The following is a 22,515-nucleotide window of genomic DNA, read 5'->3' as shown; positions in this document are numbered from 1 at the left end:
GGATTATTAATATTGGGCAGAAAGTTTTGTTTGGGTTTGGAAAAACCCGAACGAACTTTTTGGCCAACCCAATAAAAAGTTAAAGTGAGATTAGCTCATATTTATTGAACATTTACAATGTATCAGGGTCAATGCTTTAGGTGCATGCATTATCTTCTTTAAGCCCTGCACAACTTTATGAACTAAGAATTATTATTACTTCCGCTGTAGATGAGAAAACTGAGCCATGGAGAAATTAGTTTGCTCAAGGAAACAGAGCTAGGGAGTGATGGAGCTGTGATCTGAACTCATGCCTGCCTGACTCTGGCATCTGAACATCTGGGGCAGTGGCCAGAGTGTCATTTGTAAAGTGCACCACAGTAGGGGCTCTTCAATATGTCATGATAACCAAACAACAGTGACTGCCACCACTGTGCAGGAGTTCATTTTTGAAGGAGAAAACTGAATCCCAGAAGGGTGAAGAAACTTGCTTCAGTAGCAAGACTAGGACTGCAATCCAAGTCTTAGCCTAATGATGTTTCTCCTTCATCAAAATGCCTCTTACTTTTGGGGCTGAAATAAAAAACCTTTAATTCTTTTTGGCTCTACAGCTAAATGGTTGTATTATTTTAGGCAAGTCCTTTACTTTCTCTGGGTCTCCATATTTGTAGAAAATACATAAGGGCTGTGAAAGGATTTCAACAAATTCAAAATCATCATACTGGAATATTTTCTGTTTGTTCAGATATTTATATCTACAGGTCAACCATAGGCTAAATGTAGAGAAATTGTGACCATGGGTTGAAAGTGATAAGCAAAATCTATTTAATTTTTAAACCTTATATGTAATAACAGTGACTTAAAAGCATAAAATATGTCATTCAATTTTATGGCCAAATCCATTCCATAAATATTGTCTTGAAAAGTATCCAAATGATTGGTAATTTGTAATGCACTTTTGTAGTCAGGGAAAGCATATGGTTGTTATATTGTGTACTTTGACTCTTAACTATGTATTTGTTCTCAGGAACTTTTATTAAGCTAAACCTTTTATCCTGATAGTGCTTTGATATCATTTATTTGAATATTACACATACATCAATGTATGAATTTGATCATTTTTCAGTTATTTGGCAAATTTAGCAATGAAGTGTTCTGGATAATATAAGTTTCAGGAGAATTAAAGCTTTACCCTTAAAACATCAAGTATTTTGTTTCAGTAATTTTAGAAAGAGGTTGTGTAATAATTTATGATGCATAGAAAATGCTAATAATGAATGTAACCCGTTTTTGGTGACTAGGATCAGCATTGTTACTGGTCATAGGACCATCCTCCAGCTCTAGATGACTTTTGTTATTAAGTCGAAATTCCACTAGCCCCAGCCAAAACAAACTGGTATTTGTTTCTGGAAATAAGGACATAATAGTCTAATCTTTCAGTGTTTGTTTCTTTTTGGTAGAAATGAAATATGAATACTATTTTACTATTAAATTAACTTTTGAATCAAGGACTACAACTTATACATTATTATTTTATTTTCAATAGGAGCTAACTTTTGCTGTCTTCACCAGTGACTGATGTATCAATAAAAAAACATTTTGGCATCAGTAACAATTTCTGCCATTAAATTTCATTATGCACTGAAATTTCTTTGCCTCTATAACTTTGGGCAAGTCACTTATTGTCTTAGTTTCAAATGCCCCATTTGTACTATGAAGAAATTGGATCTAAGTTCACTCTAAAGCCATTGGGAAAGTAGTAAACAGTGACTCAGTAGACTTGACAAGCCCTAATTCAGCCATGGATTAGTTAGGTGACTGTGAAGAAGGGGCTTTACCTCTCTGACTTTAGTTTCCCAGTTCTTGAAATGAAGGTGTTGGACTAGATTGCTTGAGGTTTCATCCTCTTGAAAATCCTTTGAGACCAAACCGTAAATACTAAGATGCAATTTTACAATGCTAGCCGTGAAAAGATCTTTATAATCTCAACACTTGGATCTCTATAGCTATTTAATATTTTGAACTGCTGAGAGTTAGATAATCAGGGACTAGTGGTAATAATTTACAGTAATTCTTTCTGTTTGCATGAAGGATTTACCCTTGTGATAAAAGCCAATTAATGAAGAATGGAATGAAGGGATAAATCATTCCCCCTCCCTATTCAGTCAGACATATGCTGGGTAAAGAGGAGAATTATGGAGTGTTAGTCTATGCTTAGATACTGAAGCTTAGAGAGAAAGAATTTCTTCTTAGTTCTCCACAAAACAAGCTTACAAGGATTTTTTTCTTCAGTGCCATTTTTTTCCATCCATCCATCCATCCATCATATATGTATGTGTGCATGCATACATTTATCTAAACCATCTAATACTGATTGGTCATCCACTACATGCCAGGCACTGTTCCAAGGGCTGAATGCCATTGACATGAATGACACCTGTCCTACCCTCAAGTTAGCTGTTATGACATATTATGTTGTGATCTGCAAATATGGGCCATAGCTAATTTAATGAATATCCAAAGCCATATAATGAAGTAGAATAATCTGTTCATGAGGTGGTTCTAGTGTTATTTGAAGATATTTATATGGATGTGCATTCGCATTAAATTAAATTTTAAAAATATGCCACCACAATAATTGCTATAGACCCATGAGGGAGACAGATATTTTTACAGAGACTTGATAATTCAGTATAATAAACTCTGTATTTGTAATTTAGAGGAGGGAAGTTGGAGAAGACATATACTTGACCTTGCCAGGGGGTTGAGGTGGATGTGGTAGGGATGAATGAGAAGACATATATGGTATTAAAGGGGAAACAGGAAGCAGAAGCTTCCAACCAAGTTGTGTCCAGTTCCAGCCACATTAAAAGCTAATTCTCAAAGCCACAGGACTCTGTTCTTATTGTTTGTAAATGAGGTGTGCTTCTCTTCATTGACCACAAAGGCATTCTTACCTTTCTTAGCTGTTGTATATCCTTACTTGTGTATATGTATCAATATATATTGGATTTAAATAACTAAGGTTGGGAAAGTCTTTTTTACTTTTGAATCTCAATTTTGTCATTTGTAACATTATTATTATTATTGATTATAATTTTAGCTAATAAGGTTATGGCTGAAATTAAGTACTAAATGTAAAATTGCTGACACACAGTAAGTTCTTAATTAATGGTGATGATGGTGATGATGATGATGATGATAGTGACATATTGTAATCATGTGTTTCCATATTGGCCTCCCCCACCCAAATGTTTGCTTATCAAGTCAGGGACAATGTCTTGTTCATGTTTGCATTCCCTAGAACAGTGTTCTCAACTGGGGGCAATTAAACACTGCCCACCAAGGGAAAGTTGGCAATGCCATAAGACATTTTGGTTGTCACAATTGGTGGGAGATGTCACTGACATCAAATGGGATGCTGCTAAATGTCATTCAATGCACCAGATAGCCATCCCACAGTTAATAATTATTTGGACCCAAATATCATCAGTGTGGAGGTTGAGAAACACTGGTTTAGAACAAAACTGGAGAGCAAGAGGTGCACAAAAATATTTGTTGAATGAAAAATGCATGAATGGATGGATGAATGAATGGATTGATGAATATGGGGGATAGCTGATCTCATATATGGTTAAAATCGTAGCAGTTACAAACATTCAATTTGCTCTGAATACGTATCCATATACATATCTTTAAATAACACTAGAACTACCTCATGAAATGGATAGCTCATTTCTAGGTTATTATATGGCTTTGGATATTCACAAACTTAGCTGAGACTAATTGCAGATCACAGTGTAATAGATAATAACAGCAAACATTTACGGAAGGCTTACTACATGGCACTTATTCTATTGAGTACTTTGCATGTATTATCTTCCTTAATTTCACAATGACACTTACTACCCCCAACTTACAAATAAGGAAACCGAGGCTCAAAGAGGTTTTCTTCTCAAGGATGCTGTTAGTAATTGAAGATGTCATGTCTTTCTGACTCCAGTGAATGTTTCTGTGACTCCTACATTATTGCTTCTAGACACAATAAACTAAAAGGGCCAGTAATATCTAACTATGATCCTGGTGTTATTATTATAGGATTTCAAACGTATTCATGATCACGATACAGCAGTAAGAGTGTTCATATGTGCTACCAAATAGAGCCTTTGAAAGATGAAATGTAAGCTCCAAATGAAAAGTTCTTTATCTGATGTTGAAAATTTACCTAAAGATACTTTATCTAGTGTTGATTAAGGGTCATAGATTCAGTAGCTTCTTATTTGCCAAATATTTTCTGCGTGATAAATTCAGCAATGAATTGGTATCTAATCTTCTGAATATATATTATGATATTGTTTCATATAATACCAGTAAATCACGTGCAATGACTAGATAGAGATGTATTTCTTAGATCTACTGACTTTTTCTTCCTGTCTTTTGTTCCACATTTTACACTCAGAAACTTGTTTTCAAAGATTGATTCCATCCAAATTTTCCTCTTTTAGGGTTAACACAGCCTTACTAGAGTTTCAATTCAGTTTACTTTGAAGGATTGCAGAATCTGGCAAGCTTCATGGGCCAACTTATTTGTGAGGAAAAAAGTGAAAATTACTGAAAGAGTAGGACACAATTGTGTTGCTGTAAAGAGCAATACGACATCTGTATTTCAGCTGCTACAGGACAGGTGGGAGAGTGTTGAACTAGGAAAGGTAGGCTATACAGTATTATTGTCATTTCCTTTGTGACAAGTAAGCCTTTTGTGTCTTTGTTAAGGATATGAGTGCAGAGCAGGATGACCCCTGTGCTTTTGGCTCCTAGTTCCTGCCTCTCCTTCATCTCTCTGTCTCCTCCCCATCCATCTGTCTGTCTATCCATCCATGCTGTCTCACATGCAGCCATTGCCTGCTGGCTGTACCAGCCCAGAGGTCACGGACATCAGATGTTCTAGATGACTCCAGCTCTGCCAGTCACTAGACATGCACTTCCATCTTCAGCAATTCATTTAATCATGCTACCGCTCTGTGTTCTCATGTATAAAACGTGATCACGTCCCCTTGAAAGAGTTGTCATTACGATGCAATGAGAATGCAGGTAGAGGGTTTAGAGCAGTATCTGAAGCATAGTGAGGACTCAGTAAATTGTTACGATTAATGAAGGTGAAGTTGAGAAGGGATTTAAAGGGCAAGTCTCATTAGAAAAAGCAACAAAACAAGGGAGCGATTTTCAGGTGGGGGTGACAGAGGTTTTTTTTTATGGAACTTCATTCATTACCTGCAGCCCCCTTTTCACCTTTCTCTCCTTTCCTGCCGTCTCTACCATCTCGTCCTGGAAGGCCGATCCGACCATGGGGCCCAGGGGAACCATTTGCTCCAGGGGGGCCTGGAGGTCCAGGTAAGCCAGGAATGCTACAGATATATCTTGGGGAGTAGCTGTCTCCTTTGAACTGATTACCCCGAGGTTGTCCACTCGCACAAATGGCAAAACTTGTAACATAGAGCAAGACAAACATCTTTGGCTCTGGAAGAGAAACACACGGACATAAATGCACCCTCTTAGGTGGGGTTTTTGGCATAACTGAACATGAGAATGGACATTTGCAAAAATTCACCCCAGGGCTCACCTCTCCATGTGTGTCTAAATACCCTGTTTGCCCTAATAATTCCATTGAAAATTATTAGCACTTTATTGATAGAGAGTTCTCAGTGCCCACACAAGGGTTGGTGGAGATGAAGTCAGTGAAGATTTAAAAAAATTCCAGAATAAATCACTTTGTTGCATTTGCATTTTCTTTTCTGCAGGAATCAATGGTGGACTTTGAAAAACAATGTTTTGCTTTTGCAAAAGTACACATTTTTAAAAGGAAAATTAGAGATGCAAATGAATAAGATAAACATTAAAGTTATTCTCACCACTCACAGATAATTACTCTTTACATTTTGACGTATACATCCTTCTGGTGTTTTCTTTCTATGCTATGAAGAAAAGTGATGTTATGACATTCCTGCAAGTCTTTAACTTTTTTTCACTTAACAATATATCGTGAGCATCTTTCCATGTCAAAAATTATTCATAACATTAAAAAATTGTTGCATTTGCCTCTACTATCCTTTATGTACAACATTCCCCATTATAGACATTTGCTTCCAGTTTTCTGCTAGTATAAACACCATGATAGATAGACATCTTTATATCTAATCTTGGCATGCTTCCACAGTCGTTTTCTTAGAATTTATAGGCTTTTTAAAGCAAGAGAAAGGAAGTGACATTTTCAGGAAAATCATGTTTTTCATTTGATAATCATGTGTAATGCCAATTAGTGTTAATTGGAATACTGTGCATGTCCTGAGTGGAGTTGTCTCAAACTTTAATTTAAAATCTGCAGGATATAATGCCCTACTGTCCCATTAAGCTGTTAGCACTGGGGCTCAATTAAAGAGCTGAGTGAAATTAAATCACACATGTTGCCACATGGTCTGAGTGAAGCAGGCAACAGATCTCTTCAGCTCTGATCTAATGGGATTTGGTTTTTCCCTCCACAAAGCCTGGCCACTGAGGATGATGGATCATTTATTAGCATCATATTTGGCATATAGGCTGAGAGGTGTGTAGTGTAGGCTTGGGACACCTGATTTTCTAGGCTAATGTCTTAGAGCTATCAGCATCTTGGGTGGGAGTATACATGTGACTCTGGGGTGGTATAAATGAGCAGTTATTGCATGGTTGGACCTATGCTTTAATAAGAAATCTGTGGAAACAACCTAAAAGTCTATCGACAGATGAATGGATAAAGAATATGTGGTATATATATATATGCATACACACACACACATACACAGTGAAATATTAGCCATAAAAAAGAATGAAATAATGCCATTTGCAGCAACATGGATGGACCTAGAGATTATCATACTATGCAAAGTAAGTCAGAAAGAGAAAGATATGATACCATATCAAATACCATAGGATATCACTTATATGTTGAATCTAAAATATGATACAAATCAACATATCTACAGAACGAAAACAGACTCACAGATATAGAGGACAGACTTGTGACTGCCAAGGGAGAGGGTGTAGGGGAGGGAAAGATTGGGAGTTTGGGATTAACAGAGGCAAACTATTATATATAGGATGGATAAATAACAAGGTCCTACTGTATAGCACAGGGAACTATACTCAATATCCTTTGACAAACCATTATGGAAAAGAATGTGAAGAAGAATGTATATATATGTCACTTTGTTGTACAGAAGACATTAACACAACATTGTAAATCAACTATACATCAATAAAATAAAAAAAAGAAATCTGTGCAATGCTTAATATATATCCCTGGTGTATACTTACCAAAAGGAGATAATCATAACATGTGGGAAAAGCAATTGGATAGAGTTTCTTTTTTTTTGACAGCCACATCAGAAAATTAACCAGCACACTGTACCACTTTTATAGCACCCATGAGGAAATTGTAACATCTTGGAATTAGATCCAGAAATTTGCGAGAGCATAGGAATGACAAACTGAGAAAAACATAGTGTGCACATGTAGTTCAAAATAAGTCTGATTCCTAGAAATCTAATTAGTGAAAAACTGAAGCAACTTATCCAAATATAGGCTCTGTATCCTTGACCACATCTCCATGTTACCAGTGCCCTTACCCCCCAACCGAAAAAAATCAAAGGGAACATTTTTCTATGCCCCCTCTGCTTATAGAACACAAACTCAAAATTATTTATCTTATTACTCATCTGGGATTAAGGCACGTTCTGAAAACCCAGCAGATCTGATAAACATTCCAGCCCTTCCAAAGGTGCCTCAGATGAAAGAAAATGGAAAGAATCTTTTATTCAAACCCTTGTCAGTTAAAACAAGACAGAATGATTAAATTGCTAGATCTTCCACCTTGCAAAAAACTGATTAGAGGAAGCTTTGAGAAGGGATTTAAAAGAGGAGAACAGATACTTATAAGGAGGCTTTTAACCAGACATGGAATGCGATGCTGTAGCTGAAGCCAGGAGCTGGTCCTAAGAGGGACTTGAAACGATCTGGTGAGAAGGTGCTTTGGGCAGTGGCATCTCAGACACTGGTGGAGATGCTGAGAACACACATGACAATAGTTGGGGATCAGTCTATGAAGGAGCGTGTGGTCAGAGTTGAGGTTGTGATGGATAGAGGATGCAAAAATTTTAAAGATGTGCTTGGAAGAAGGATGTTAATATTTCCAAGAGCCAGGCAAAGGTACTCAAAGAAAGAATAAATTAAAACAACTGAAACAAAGATATTCATTGAACAAATGGTTTGCAATTCTTCGACAAATGCACTAGAATATTGTCTGCACAGTAGTTTAAATGCTGAAAGCATTCCTAGTTGAATACTTTGAAAGGCACTCAGAATGGTTATCCATTAATAATCCTCATCAGAATTGAGGGACGAGGTGTTGTGGTACCTGACCTGTGATGATGACATGATGGTGAGTGGCTTGGGTTGAGGCTTGGGACTCAAATCGTCAGGATGACAAAGGGGTGTGGGTTATAATGGAAAACTACAGTGGCATTATCTTGTAATGGTTCTTCATTTCATTTAAAAGTCAAAAGCCTCATGGTACATGGTCTACAAGGCCCTACTTGATTGGTTGCCCACCTTTCTTACCTCCCTGACTTCATCTTCTTCTACTCTCTTCCCACTTCCTCATCATCTGTCACACTGGACTCCTTGATGTTTCTCGAAGATGCCAGATACACTCTGCCTTAGGGCCTTCACACTGTCTCTTCCCTCTGTCTGGAGCTCTCTTCTCCAAGATGCCTATATGTCTCCCTCCCTCATCTGCTTCTGCCTTTGTTCAAATGCTACCATTTCATTAAAGCCAACCTTCACCTCTTCATCTAACATTGCAAACGACCTTCTCCTATCCATGACGTGCCCTCTTTCTGTTCTGTTTTTTTCTATTCTCCATTGTACTCATCATCCTCTAATTTACTAGATTATTCTTAATTTTATTACGCGTTTAAATTTGTAAATATCTCTAGCTGATAGAATGTAAGCTTCATGAGGGCAGGGATCTTTGTGTTAGCCATTGACGTCTCCAACCATGTAGAATAGTGCTTAGCACAAAAAACTCAGGCTGAGGGCAAAGGAGATTTTGGGGGCGGGGAAGGTGTGATTTTTGTGGGAAAAAGACTAGATAGAAATTATGGAATATGAGAATATTACAAAAGAAAGAGGAAAGAGAGAATTTAAAGAAATATTCCTGGGGTCTATGGGTCCCTTTTGCAGTATCTGTTTGAGAAATACAGATAAAGGATTTAAGTTGTTTTAACTTTGTATAGTCTAAAGTATTTAAAATATTTATTTTTATATAGATAAAACATGCACCTTCATAAAATTAAAAAAAGATGTGCAATGAAAAGGAAATCTCTTCTCTTTCCTCTCAGTCTCCCAGACATGTAGGTTCCCTCTCTAGAGGCAATCACTTTTGCTAGTTTCTTGTGGGTCCTTCCACCTGTAGGCATACTGTATGCAAATTCCTGCACCTTGCTTTTCCACTTAGCTTGGAGATATCAGTATATAGACAGAGCTGCCTCATTCTTTTTTTAGTCGCTGTGGAATATCCATCGTAAGAATCTATTATATTTAACAAGTCACCTATTGATGGATACTTGGGACATTTTTATTCTTGTGATATTACAAACAATAGTGCGATAGATATTTATATGTATATTCTTTGCATGTGGTTTATGACATGAGCAGCAAATAGCTTTTCCCAGTTTGTTTTTTCACTTCATTCATGTATTTTAAAAAATCTTTTTATCTTGAAGACACTTTTGGGGGTTCAATTTCTTGTGTTTAGAAGGTCTTCCCCACTTCAAGATAATAAAAAGAATTCTCCCACTTTTCTTTCAATTTTATTTTCATTTTTTCACCTTTAAAATTTGAGCCATTGGAGTCTTTCTGATTAAAATGTGTGAGGTAGGGATCCAACTTTATATTTTCAACACCTTGTATTAAAAAGTCCATCCTTCAACCACTGCCCCACTGGTTTGTGATGAATTTGGTTATTCTGACTGGGAATGAACTATGTGAGTCACGGCTCTATACACATTACAATACTTTTAAACAGCTTTTTGAGATTTAATTTACACATCATAAAACTGACCAATTTAAGTATACAATTCAATGTACACCATAATCTAATTTTAGAACATTTTTAAAACTACAAAAAGAAACATACACATTAGCAGTCACTCCTCATACAAAATACTTTGAAATATTACATTGAATTATGTAAATTTATGCAGAATATGTGCTAAAATGTATTATTTTTTTCCACTAGTGTGCTCCTTTGGAGTTAGAAAATCAAAGCTCTGGAAATATTGTTAATTTGAACAGATCTGTCCTGGATGTTAGTTGTAAATGATTCTCTATCCTATTTTTCTGTAAGGATTACAAAGTAACAGATCTTTAATTTTTTTAAATACCCATTTAAAAAATTATAATACTTTGTGGTACTATAGATTTCAAAGCCTTCATGTTAATGTATATTTTGAATCTGTAAGGCAGGAATGTAGTATATAGTGTTTTGTAAATATTTTAAGTCATAAAACCCTTAGTTTTTGCTAAACTAGCTATGGAAAATACTTGGAGAAATACTGAATAAATCAGTGCAAAGATTTAACTTCTAGAAAATGTGCCCACAGTTTGAGAGCTTTCAGTAAATAACATGTTTTTTCTTTATTATAAAATAAAATAAGCCCATGCATACATGGTCAACTAATACTTGACAAGGGAGCCAAGAATACTCACCAGGCAAAATATAGTCTCTTCAATAAATAAATGGTGTTGGAAAAAACTAGATATTCACATACAAAAAAAAAAAAAAGAAATTGGAACCCTATCTCACACCACTCAAAAATATAACTCAAAATGGGTTAAGGACTTAAATGTAAGTCCTAAAATCATAAAACCTCTGGAAGAACACACAGGGAGAAAGCACTTGACACTGGTCTTGGCAACAGTTTTTTGAATATGACACCAAAAGCATAAGCAACAAAAGCAAAAATAAACAAGTGGGACTACACCAAACTAAAAAGCTGCACAGCAAAAAAAACAATCAACAAAATGAATAGGCAACCTATGGGGGATAAAATTTGCCACTCATGTATCTGAGAAGAGGTTAATATCCAAAATACATAAAGAACTCATATAACTCAATACTAAAAACCAAATAATCCAATTAAAAATGGGTAAAGAATCTGAATAGACATTTTTCCAAAGAGGACATATGAATGGACAGCAGGTACATGAAAAGATGCTCAACATCACTTATTATCAGGAAATTGAAAATGAAAAAAAAACCCAATAAGCTATCACCTCACACCTGTTAGAATGGCCATCATAAAAAGACCAGAGATAACAAGTGTTGGTGGGAACATGGAGAAAAGGAATACTGTACACTGTTGGTGAGAATATAAACTGGTACAGCTACTAGGGAAAACAATATGGAGATTCCTCAAGAAATTAAAAATAGAAGTACCATGTGATCCAGCAATATCACTTTTGGGTAGTATTTATCTGAAGGAAATGAAAATCATTACCTTGAAGAGATGTCTGTATTCCCATGAAAACTCTAATTCGAAAAGGTACGTGCACCCCAATGTTCATAGCAGCATTGTTCACAATAGCCAAGACGTGGGAGAAACCTAAATTTCCAACAACAGATGAATGGATAAAGAAAATGTGATATATATATTTGTGTGTGTGTGTGTGTGTATGTGTGTGTGTGCGTGTCTGTGTGTGTATAAAATATACAATGGAATATTATTCAGCCACAAAAAAGAAGGAAATTCTGTCATTTGTGACAACATGGTTGAACCTTGAAGGCATTATGCTAAGTGAAATAAATCAGACAGAGAAAGACAAATTATCTTGATTATATGTGAAATTTTAAAAGCTTAACTCACAGAAACAAAGTAGAATTGTGGTTACCGGGGGCTGAAGTGTGGAGGAAACAAAGAGTTGTTGGCCAAAGGGTACAAACAAAGGATCTTCCAGCTATGAGATGAATACATTTTGAGAATCTAATGTATAACGTGGTGTCTATAATTAACAATACTGTATCATACACTTGAAAGTTGCTGAGAGAGTTGATCTCAAATGTTCTCACTACACACAAAAAATAATAATTACCTGAGGTGATGGATGTGTCAACTAATCTTATTGTGTTAATCATTTTGCAAAACATATGAGTACCAAATCTTCATGTCATATACTCTAAACTTACACAATGTTATATGTTAATTATATCACAATAAAGCTGGAAAAAAATTTAAAATGTAGGTGGTAGACATGTAAAATTGTCCAGCTGCTGTACAAAACAGTATGGTGATTACTCAAAAAATTTAATATAGAATTATCATATAATCCAGTAATTCCATTTCTGGATATACCCAAAAGAAGTGAAAGCAGGAGCTCAAACATGTTTGTATACCCATATTCACAGCAGCATTATTCACAATAGCCAAAAGGTGGAAGCAACTCAAGTGTCCATCAACAGATGAATGGTTAAACAAAATGTGGCACATACACACAATGGAATATTATTCAGCTTTTAAAGGAAGATATTTTTGACACATATTACAACATGGGTGAATCTTGAAGACTTTGATGCCAAGTGAAATAACCCAGTCACAAAAGAACAAATATTGTATGATTCTACTTATATGATGTGTCTAGAATAATCAAAATTGTAAAGACAGAAAATAGAATGGTGATTACCAAGGGCTGGAGGGAGGGGGAAATGATGAGTGAGTGTTTAATGAAGACAGAGTTTCAGTTGGGGAAGATGAAGAGTTCTGGAGATGGATGGTGGTGATGGTTGTACAGCGTTGTGAATGTACCTAATGCCGTAGAACTGTATACTCTGGCAAGTTTTATGTTGTGTATATTTTACCACAAAAAAAGTAAGTAAAAAAAGATTAGGGGCTTCCCTGGTGGCACAGTGGTTGAGAGTCCGCCTGTCGATGCAGGGGACACGGGTTCGTGCCCCGGTCCGGGAAGATCCCACATGCCGCGGAGCGGCTAGGCCCGTGAGCCATGGCCGCTGAGCCTGCGCGTCCGGAGCCTGTGCTCCGCAACGCGAGAGGCCACAACAGTGAGAGGCCCACGTACCGCCAAAAAAAAAAAAAAAGATTAATTGGGATGTATGGAACCTACTAGTATTCTTATTACTGTGCTTTCAAGACACCATTTACTCAATCCCCACACCACTTTTATGAAGTTGGTGCTATTATCTTCACTTTACAAATAATAAAATGGAGAGTCTGAGGGTTCAAGTCCACACAGCCCTAAAAATGGCCCAGGCAGGATTTGAACTGAGCTCTTTTGTCTCTAAACACTTGGGTTTTCCCTGACATCATGTGAGGGAAACTGTAACATTACTTCATGGCAAAGGGCTCAATTACTAATTCAAGTTGAAAATGTGTTTTGCTTGGAATTCATTAGGAGGAGGATAGGTAACCATGGAGGCCAAAACGAGACATATCCTTGGCCTGCAGGGGAAGGGATTTCACAACAGCAGGGTTTGTCCTCCTCTGGCTGCACTAGGAGTTCACTGTGAGCAAGACGGGATCAGACCTGAGCTGCTCACACCCCAGTGCCTTCTGTTTGTTCTTCCTCAGCTCTCCCTTTGGGGCCCTGGTTTTCCTCCTCAGAACAGCTTCTTCTGTTGGCCATGAAGTCCCTTCCTTCTCCTGTCTCTACTCCACCCAGCATAGCCACACAACCACATTGTGTTATGACTAACTATTGCTTTTTCTCCACCAAAATGCAAACTCTATCACAAACATTTAGGACAAAGACTGATCTACAGTAGAGGCTCAACAAAAGTTGAAAGAAGGAAAATATTCATCAATATTTTTTCTTATAAACATTTCATAATTTATAAACTCCATCTGCTGTATGTAAAAGGCTACGATGGCACAACAGTAATCTGTTCTAACATCTATCAAATATTTTGTCATCTACAGAGCAACGTTAAGCCTGTATCATCTTCCCAAGGACCCTTTTGTGGTAGGTCGGACAGGGGTACCAATGTCCAGAGAAGTCAGGTAACTTGTTTATGGTCACAAAGCTAGTGTCAGACCAGAGATTTGAACCCAGGTCTTCAGTTTCATGGATTCTTCTTCCAGAGCCATCTGTTTAATAAACTCAAAAGCTACCGTAATGAAATAGGACATTGCAGCCACATCTGCCAAAATTCTAAAAAAAGAGTAAACACCATACCTTGCTCTGGGATGGTGGGTTGCTCCAGAATTCTAAATCCACAAGAGACTGAGGATCTTTCATGAGAGCTCAGAGAAAATCTTGCTTTGGTACCAGACAGAAAAACAGATCCAAGTTCTCAGAGGTTTCCAAATAGTTGTGCTAAAAATAATTCTCTCCGTTAGTCCCAAAGAGCCAGAGGCACTGAAAGTCATTCATTGGGTGAGGCTCAATCAGGGCCAGTTGAAAACCTCGATTTTGTTTGAGTTAAACCTGAAAGTGCCTGCTTTTCTTGACCGTTAGCTGTAGAGGCACCTCCATCTCTGTGTGTTGTGGCCTCGTTTTCAGATTTGTTTACTTAATTTTTTCCCCTCTTCATTTGTTTTCCACTGAGTGGATGTTTCAGGAAAAAAATTACTCACTGACTGGAAATTAGTTGTTAACTTAGAGAAAAAAGTTATGCCCTTTTTGAGCATTTTCAATGTAGAATCTTCAGATTCTGGAAGTGGGATTGTGTCTCATGAGATAACAAGGAAAGATGTCCCTATTCTGGGTAAATACGGCAGGAAAATGGTCCCTCATCCTATGTGCTACAAAATGAAAGAGGGTGATGAATACTGTACTGCTGTTTTCTTTGTTCTCTGAATGGATAAATGATTGGATATTTTCAGAAGACTAATAGGTCTTTGTTCATATAGAGAATGGATCACAACTCAAAAGGCAGAATGGTTCTCCAGACCCTATGACAACTCATCTTCAGTGCTATCAATTTCTTTTTGTCCTTTTGATACGAACTTCATGTATATCCTTACAAGAGCAGTATGTAATTCATGATGGTGTTTATGGAAACTGAGTGACTGAAAAATTTTGTTTTTATCTTGCTTTCCCCACCATTCTTCTCAAGCTATTAAGAATGCAAATTGAAAGAAATACTTCCAGTTGGGGAAATGGGCACGAATCACAAATTTGACCAAGAATATTCATGGGCTTTATTTTGCCTTAGCTATCCACCCTCCCATCTGGAGGACATAGTCTTTTGAATTTATTGGCTGTCAAAAATCTGAGTTCGAACATAGAGTCATAAAAATAATGCCTTGAGCACAGAAGTGAGGCACAGCTTTTGCTAAAGTAGAGTAGGACCTTAATCAGAGAGAGTTTCCTCATCCTCAAAATAAAATGGCTGTCCTTATATTACTCAGCTATAAAAAGGAATAAAATTGAGTTATTTGTAAAGAGGTGGATGGACCTAGAGTCTGTCATAGAGAGTAAAGTAAGTCAGAAAGAGAAAAACAAATACTGTATGCTAACACACATATATGGAATCTAAAAAAACAGTACTGATGAACCTAGTGGCAGGGCAGGAATAAAGACGCAGAGGTAGAGAACAGACTTGAGGACACGGTGGGGGGGAAGAGGAAGCTAGGACAAAATGAGAGAGTAGCACTGACATTTATACACTACCGAATATAAAATGGATGGCTAGTGGGAACCTGCTGCATAGCACAGGGAGATCAGCTCGGTGCTTTGTGAGGACCTAGAGGGGTGGGATAGGGAGGGTGGGAGAGAGGCTCAAGAGGGAGAGGATATGGGGATATATGTATACATATAGTTGATTCACTTTGTTGTACAGCAGAAACTAACACAACATTGTAAAGCAATTATACTCCAATAAAGATATAAAAAAATAAATTGGTTGTCCTTGATTATTTCTAAGTTTTCTCACCGTTCTTAATATTCTCTCATCTTGTGCCTCATGAGGTGGAGCTTAAAAAGTAATGTCAGCCACTCTACACCTTACATACAAGTAGAGATACAAGTCACCTGGAAGGGGGTACTTGATATTGAGAGAGGTTACTCAGGTGACTCTCCGCATAAAGGGAAGCACTTGGTAGTGGTTTGATGAAGGTTTTCCTTTCAGGGACCCTTGGCTGGAGAGGGGTTGAGGTTATTTACTTAAAGCATCCAGGGCCTTCTGGAAAGGAAGGAACCAAGGACCCAGCCCCTTCTTTCCATGATGTAAACTTAAAGAAATTAGTCATGGACGACAGGGTTGGTTTGGTCCAAAGCCTGCTGTGAAGAACGAATACTGTGGACCACAGAATGGAATTGAGAGGGAGGTACTTGGGAGTCTGGGGCAAAAGCATTAAAGGATTTGGGGGTGGCTGGTTTTGGTGGAGTACATGGATAAAGCTGAAATTTCGTCTGTCTTCAGTGATTCTGTCATCACAGCTCTCCTTTGGGGAACAGTGGAGAATTAAGAGGGTCATTATACTAAAACTTAGTAAGGCAGTTGTACCGGGGTTAGTGAGAGCATCTCCTACAAATGGACAAGCATCTACTAGATTCTGCACAATTAGAGTGTGGCAATTTGGTGGCAGCTAAAGCAACAAGACTAGTGGACAAAACTTTTGTTTTTCACTTTCTGCCTGGGATAGAAGTAGACATGACCCCGTTTGAACCAAGAATGCCCCTAGAATTCTTAGATCATTCATGGAGGGGAGGATTTAGATCTTGACTAGTCTACCTGATAATAAAAAAAATGGGAGAAAGAAAATTGGAAGAAAGAAATTGGAAGAAAGAAAATTGGAAGAAAGAAATTGGAAGAAAGAAAAATGGCATGACTATATTTGAACTTGAACTGGCACATAGGTCATAGAGGCTGAATTCTTTCATTAGTTCACTCCTAGCCTAACACCACAGAACAACCCACTGTCTTGTGTAAGAAGGCCCTGACTATCTGACTTGAAGGTAATCTTCCCACACTCCCCTCTGAGGTCTTCTAAAAGGCTGGACTAGAATAGCAGTCCTTATAATCTTAATTTCTGGGATGTCAGCCTGTGGATATGTTCATTTATTTGTATACAAAGGATAACTTTATTTTTACTAAAGTATAGTTGATTTACAATGTTGTGTTAGTTTCTGGTGTACAGCAAATTGATTCAGTTATATATATACATATATTCTTTTCTCAGAATTTTTCCATTATAGTTTATTACAAGATATTGAATATAGTTCCCTGTGCTATATAGTAGGACCTTATTGTTTATCTATTTTATGTATAGTAGTGTGCATCTGCTAATCCCAAACTTCTAATTTATCCCTCCCCTCCCTTTCCCTTTTGGTAACCATAAGTTTACCAAATCTGTGAGTCTGTTTCTGTTTTGTAAATAACTTCATTTGTATCTTTTTTTAGATTTCACATATAAGTGATATTGTATGATGTTTATCTTTCTCTGACTTACTTCACTTAGTATGATAATCTGTAGGTCCATCCATGTTGCTATAAATGGCATTATTTCATTCTTTTTTATGGCTGAGTACTATTCCATTGTATATATATACCACATCTTCTTTATCTATTCATCTGTCAATGGACACTTAGGTTGTTTCCATTTCTTGGCTATTATAAATAATGCTGTTATGAATATTGGGGTGCATGTAAGTGATGACTTCTTAAAGGGCTTTTCTCATTCATTTTTCTTTGGATTGGTACAATCTCCTTCAAAGAGCTTAAAAATGGGTAAATTTTTTGACGTCCAAAAGAGGTAGATGTGTTCTTATTTTTCTCTCTTAACTTGACCAAGTGTTGACACAATTTATGGGTGTTCATATTTGCTTTTTCTGTGTCATTCATAACTTCCTTAAATTCCCTTTAGTGTTCGATGGCAAGGTTTCTTATATTATTAAAGTATCACTGTATTTTTTCTGTTCTGCAATATTTGATTTTTTCTTCATTATTTTTCATCTTAGCTAACTTATTATAGTCTGTATCTTCCTGGATTTACTCTTCTTCACAGAGAGAATAAAACCTTTGAAATTGTCTCCTAGAGCATTCAGACCTCAGATGTTACTAAAGCTTGTTATTGCCTATTTCACTCATCATTTTCACACTTATTTTAGAGACAGTAGCAAAAAAAAAAAGTGGGTAGAAAAATATGCTGAAGGAAGTATTGGCTTAAAGTAAAAAAGTCGGGTTCCATTTACACCTGCCACTCATGCCGAGGCCAAGGTCTTATTCTGTCTTTTCTAAGCAGACATTTTTTTCTCCTCTCAGCTTGTGCTTATTTTCCTGTAGCCTTAACTCACTTTTCAACTGAATTCAGTTCAATCTAGATCAATCCAATCAACGTTCACAGAGCATCTCACAGTGTGCTGGTGAACCAGCTCTCAAGAAACAGGTACAGATTGATAGCTTTGTCAGTTTCCTTGGTGTAAATACTTCCCTCATGGCCAATTTCAAGCTACCAACCTGATATTCACTAAATGCAAAGTTGTGTGGAGTTGGCCCTTGCTAGCTGGTCTAAGCTAGATCAGCACAGCACTGGGAATATATATAAGCCAATTCTCGGTACTAGAATTATTTTTAAAAGAAGGTTCTAGCTTATGTGCTAAGACATGACATCATTTTCTCCTTTAATCCTCACCATAACCTCTTGAGGAGAGTAATTTTGTCATCCTCCCTTCGTAGATGAGGAATTTGGGCAGGCTGATCCACAGTTGGCCCACCTAACCACTGTACCATGTATCCCCATAGGGTGTTTCTAACTTTACAAGACCAGGTTCCTGCATCCACACAGCTTGCAGGTGGGTGGATTGCACGCCTGACTCCTCCTCTTCCTTCCCATAGCACTGGGTTCGGGCGGGAATCTAACCTTGTCTTTCTAGCCTCAGTGCCTTGCTTATATCATCTCCTCTTGCTTACAAGTCCCTGTTGGCCATGTCCTTCCCATGCCCTTTTCTACATATGCTCACTTTTGTCCTCCTTATGCATTGCTTTCTCCAGAAAGCCTCCCTGATACTCTCAGCAGGTACAGCCTTCCCTTCCTTTGAACCCTCCTAGAACATTATTTGGGTCTCTCTTATGCACCTTAACTCATGGATTCTTAACTAGATCTACTGTATCAGCACACCAGTGGATTAGTTCTAGGTACTGATATTTTTCAAAAGCTCTATGGGTAATTCTGATAGGCAGTCAGAAATTGGGAATCTTTACCTTATCTACTTCTCCTCAAATGATGCCTCCTCTGTTAGTCCTTCCAAGCCAGGGAGGGTCAGTGATATAAATCTGATCTGGTCTTCTCACTCTTTTATTCTGTTCTTTTATTAATCACCTCATTACATACTTATTGAGCTCCTACTATATGCCAGATACTGAGTGCTTGATCTTGGTATTCAATGGGGAGCAAACATGGAGCTCTTACCCTTAGAGAGAAAAAGTCTAGTAGGGAAGACAGACATTCATCAAATAAGCATAAGACTATGTTTACCAGATGTTAATTCGGACTTTCCATCATCTTGGAGTTTCAGTTGAGCACTCAAGGCAGAGAATAATGGGCAATCAGTTCCCATACATCCATTTAAGACTTGCCAAAAACCAGCTGGATCTGATACTAGCTATAGTCCACTTTTACCCACATAAGAGAAAACTAGAAATTCAAAAAGGATGAATAGTTGAAGGGAGCCATCAAGGTAGAGAGTCATTAGCTGATAAGGGAGTGCCAAGGACCTCTCCTCTCCCTTCCTAGGAGGGAGGAGATGGAGGAATAATACCCCCTTCCCAACTCCCAGACTAGTGGCAAGGACTCCAAGAGATTACTGATAGTATCAGAGGTGCCTGCAAGAAAGAAACCACCTTGTTCTCCAGTTGCATATTAACTGAACTGTGAAACTGAAAGCCTTGCAATTCTCATGGGATCAGAGAAATGTGGGGGAGCTTGAGCTACCCCTAAAGTTTGATGTCTTATGTGATCATAGAAATTAGAGAATTCTGAAGGCAGAAGGCTGTCTGGAGAAGAGAGAGCAGTATAAAAGCAGCTATTGATGAGGCAAGGATGTATGAATTTCCCAAGAGGCAGATGACACTGAGGATGGCAACTGGGATTGGGCCATTTAGGTGGGACCTCTTGAGCCAGGAGGGAGTCCTTCTAGGATGAGGAAGCCAGTAAGAAGCCATCTAGCATACCACTGACTGCAGAAGCTGAGGATGGTATGGGGGCAAAGCAGGGTATCACCCAAGGACTTTATCACCCATATTAGGAAATTGTAAAGCATGGAGTTCCCTCAGAAAGCCTCTAATGGCTACGGGAAATGTTCAACCAGAGAGAGCCAGCAGTTGAATACCTGGAGCACCAAGCAGGTATCGGCAGCCAGAAAAGAACCATACCAGTACCTATTAAGTAAACATACTTTGGTCACATTTTTCTAATTCTCCTCCCTTCTTATCTGACTCTGGACATGCCCAAAGTAGAAGGAGAGGTAGGAGATGGGGGAAGAGTGAAAAGCATAACATATTCTGAGCTGAAGACTTGGAAAAGAACAAGCTTTCTATTGGATGTGATATTGAGGTGTTGATTTAGATTTGTCTTTTTAATGTCTGAAAATGAGTCACAATTGACCAACAAGATTGTTCATGTCATTCAAAGTGACCAGAAAGCTAAGGAATTTGCCTGAGTTGTCACGAAAGGGCAGAGAAAAAGATCCAACAGGATTTGACTAGAAAAAGTGATGGGAGAAAAGTGAAGTTGTTTCTTATTTATATCATATTTAAGACATAGACGATCATTTAATAAATTCAGGAAACTCTGGAAAGTGTTTTCTGAAGGGAAAGTAAAGGGTGTTATGGGAGTGTTTAAGCAGGGCAACCTAGTTGAGACCTAGGGCTTGTCTAAAGAAATGACATGTGACCTGAAATATAAAAGGGGAACAGTCATTAACCAGGAAGAGAAATTAGAAAACACTTCCAGGCTGAGGGAATGCCATGTGCAAAGGCCCTGAGGTGGAATAGGATGATTTTGAAAGAAGGTCATTGAAAAGAGCAAAGGAGAGCATATGCCTGGAGGATATGCCTGGAACTAGCAGGGCTCTGCTGGGCTTGGAAGGTTCTGGTCTTTATCCTGAAAGGCTGTGAGCAGGGTTTTATGGGGCAGGGTGCCAACTCTCCCTCAACCCCAGTCTGTTACAATAATGAAGTTGATACAAATAGAGGTGATGCTCGCTGCCATTTTCCTGCCTCTCATTGAGGTGACTTCAATAAGCTATACAGACTTCATTTGGCTTATGAACTGAATCTGCTTTCATTGTTGAGAAGATGTAAGTTCTTGTGAGAAAAGTGCTTTGCATATTTAAAAAAAGGCAATTCACACACTCATTGAATGAACAAATGTCATGACCTCTACCTGTGCCAGGTGCCACCGCAGGCCCTGGAGATGAGGAGCTGAAAGAGGAAGACAGGATTCTAATGCCTTGGAACTCACTCCAGTGAGAATTTCAAGTCATTAGGGAAGGAAGATGCCCTCTGAGGGCATCTGCCTGATTTTCCCATTTTATAGAGAAGAAAATACCTTCAGTGAAAAGTGACTCTTCCAAAGGCCCCATTTATGGATAAGACCAGAGTTAGAACTCAGGTCCCCTGTAAGATTCTCTCCTCTGTACAGCACAGCTAGTTACCAGGACCTGATTCCTGACTTCACACAGAGAAGACACTGCAGTATTTTTCATACACATAAACACCTATTACTGTGGATAATTGAGAGTTAACATGGTAGTATTATCGCAGATCATAATACTTGATTCTCATCTTTCTACCGCAAATATCACTTCTTATATTTTAAATCATAAGAACATTCTAAAAAATTACAGAAAATTTTGAGCATACACAAAAGTAGAGACCAAATGGAAAATGAGTTGCTGTGTACCCACCACCAGCTCAATAGTTACTGAGAGGAATATAATTTCATTGATACCCCTACTCAACTAATCCCTTACCCCTGCATTTGGTATGTTTAGAAGCAAATTCCACACATCATATCATCTATTTCATAACTATTTCAGGAAAACCTAGGAATTATTATCATCTTGGATAATAAATAACAGAGTGATTGACACTGTGCAGCTTCATCAGCCATTGAGACTTTTAACCAAAAATAGGCTTACTTTAGAGTAGTTTAAAATGTCTTAAAAGCACTTTACTCACAAACTGCTACACTGTGCACTAAAAGTTGCGAAATGTAATTTTATGTAGTCTCAAGCTTTCTCAGTGAAGTTTTCAGAGTCCACAGGGGAGCTCTCTGATGACTTGTTAAAGAAATTCCAAGAAATTTTGAGCCCAGTAAAGGCCTGTCTGTGGGTCCGTGTGTTCCAGGAAAGACTACAGTGCAGAGCTGGCCTTTAGTCCTGCCACATGTCAAGGATGGGTGATACTGCTGCCACGTGCAATTTTTGGCTTTTACTAACATAACCTGTCATACCATCCTAAGATTGTTTAGGAAACACGAGAGAACT

The 22,515-nt window shown here is 37.8% G+C and overlaps 1 protein-coding gene across 6 annotated transcripts in view; it reads right to left on the bottom strand.

Annotated features, from left to right (window-relative positions):
- Window positions 1-22,515, bottom strand: part of C1QTNF7 (C1q and TNF related 7) — a 138,727-nt gene that overhangs the window by 2,430 nt on the left and 113,782 nt on the right. For 3 of the 6 annotated variants that reach the window (XM_067735560.1, XM_067735562.1, XM_067735561.1), the window contains exon 2: window positions 5,251-5,496. In XM_067735560.1, the coding sequence (XP_067591661.1) occupies window positions 5,251-5,488 (238 nt within the window). In that variant the 5' untranslated portion in view covers window positions 5,489-5,496. Of the gene's footprint in view, window positions 1-5,250; window positions 5,497-11,570; window positions 11,676-14,256; window positions 14,388-22,515 lie in introns of those variants that run through there. The other 3 variants (XM_067735558.1, XM_067735557.1, XM_067735559.1) reach the window with 3 other exon arrangements.

This window comes from Pseudorca crassidens, chromosome 4 (assembly GCF_039906515.1).
Source record: "Pseudorca crassidens isolate mPseCra1 chromosome 4, mPseCra1.hap1, whole genome shotgun sequence".
In the NCBI taxonomy this organism is placed as follows: Eukaryota; Metazoa; Chordata; class Mammalia; order Artiodactyla; family Delphinidae; genus Pseudorca; species Pseudorca crassidens.
This window is presented reverse-complemented; position numbering and strand designations above follow the sequence as displayed.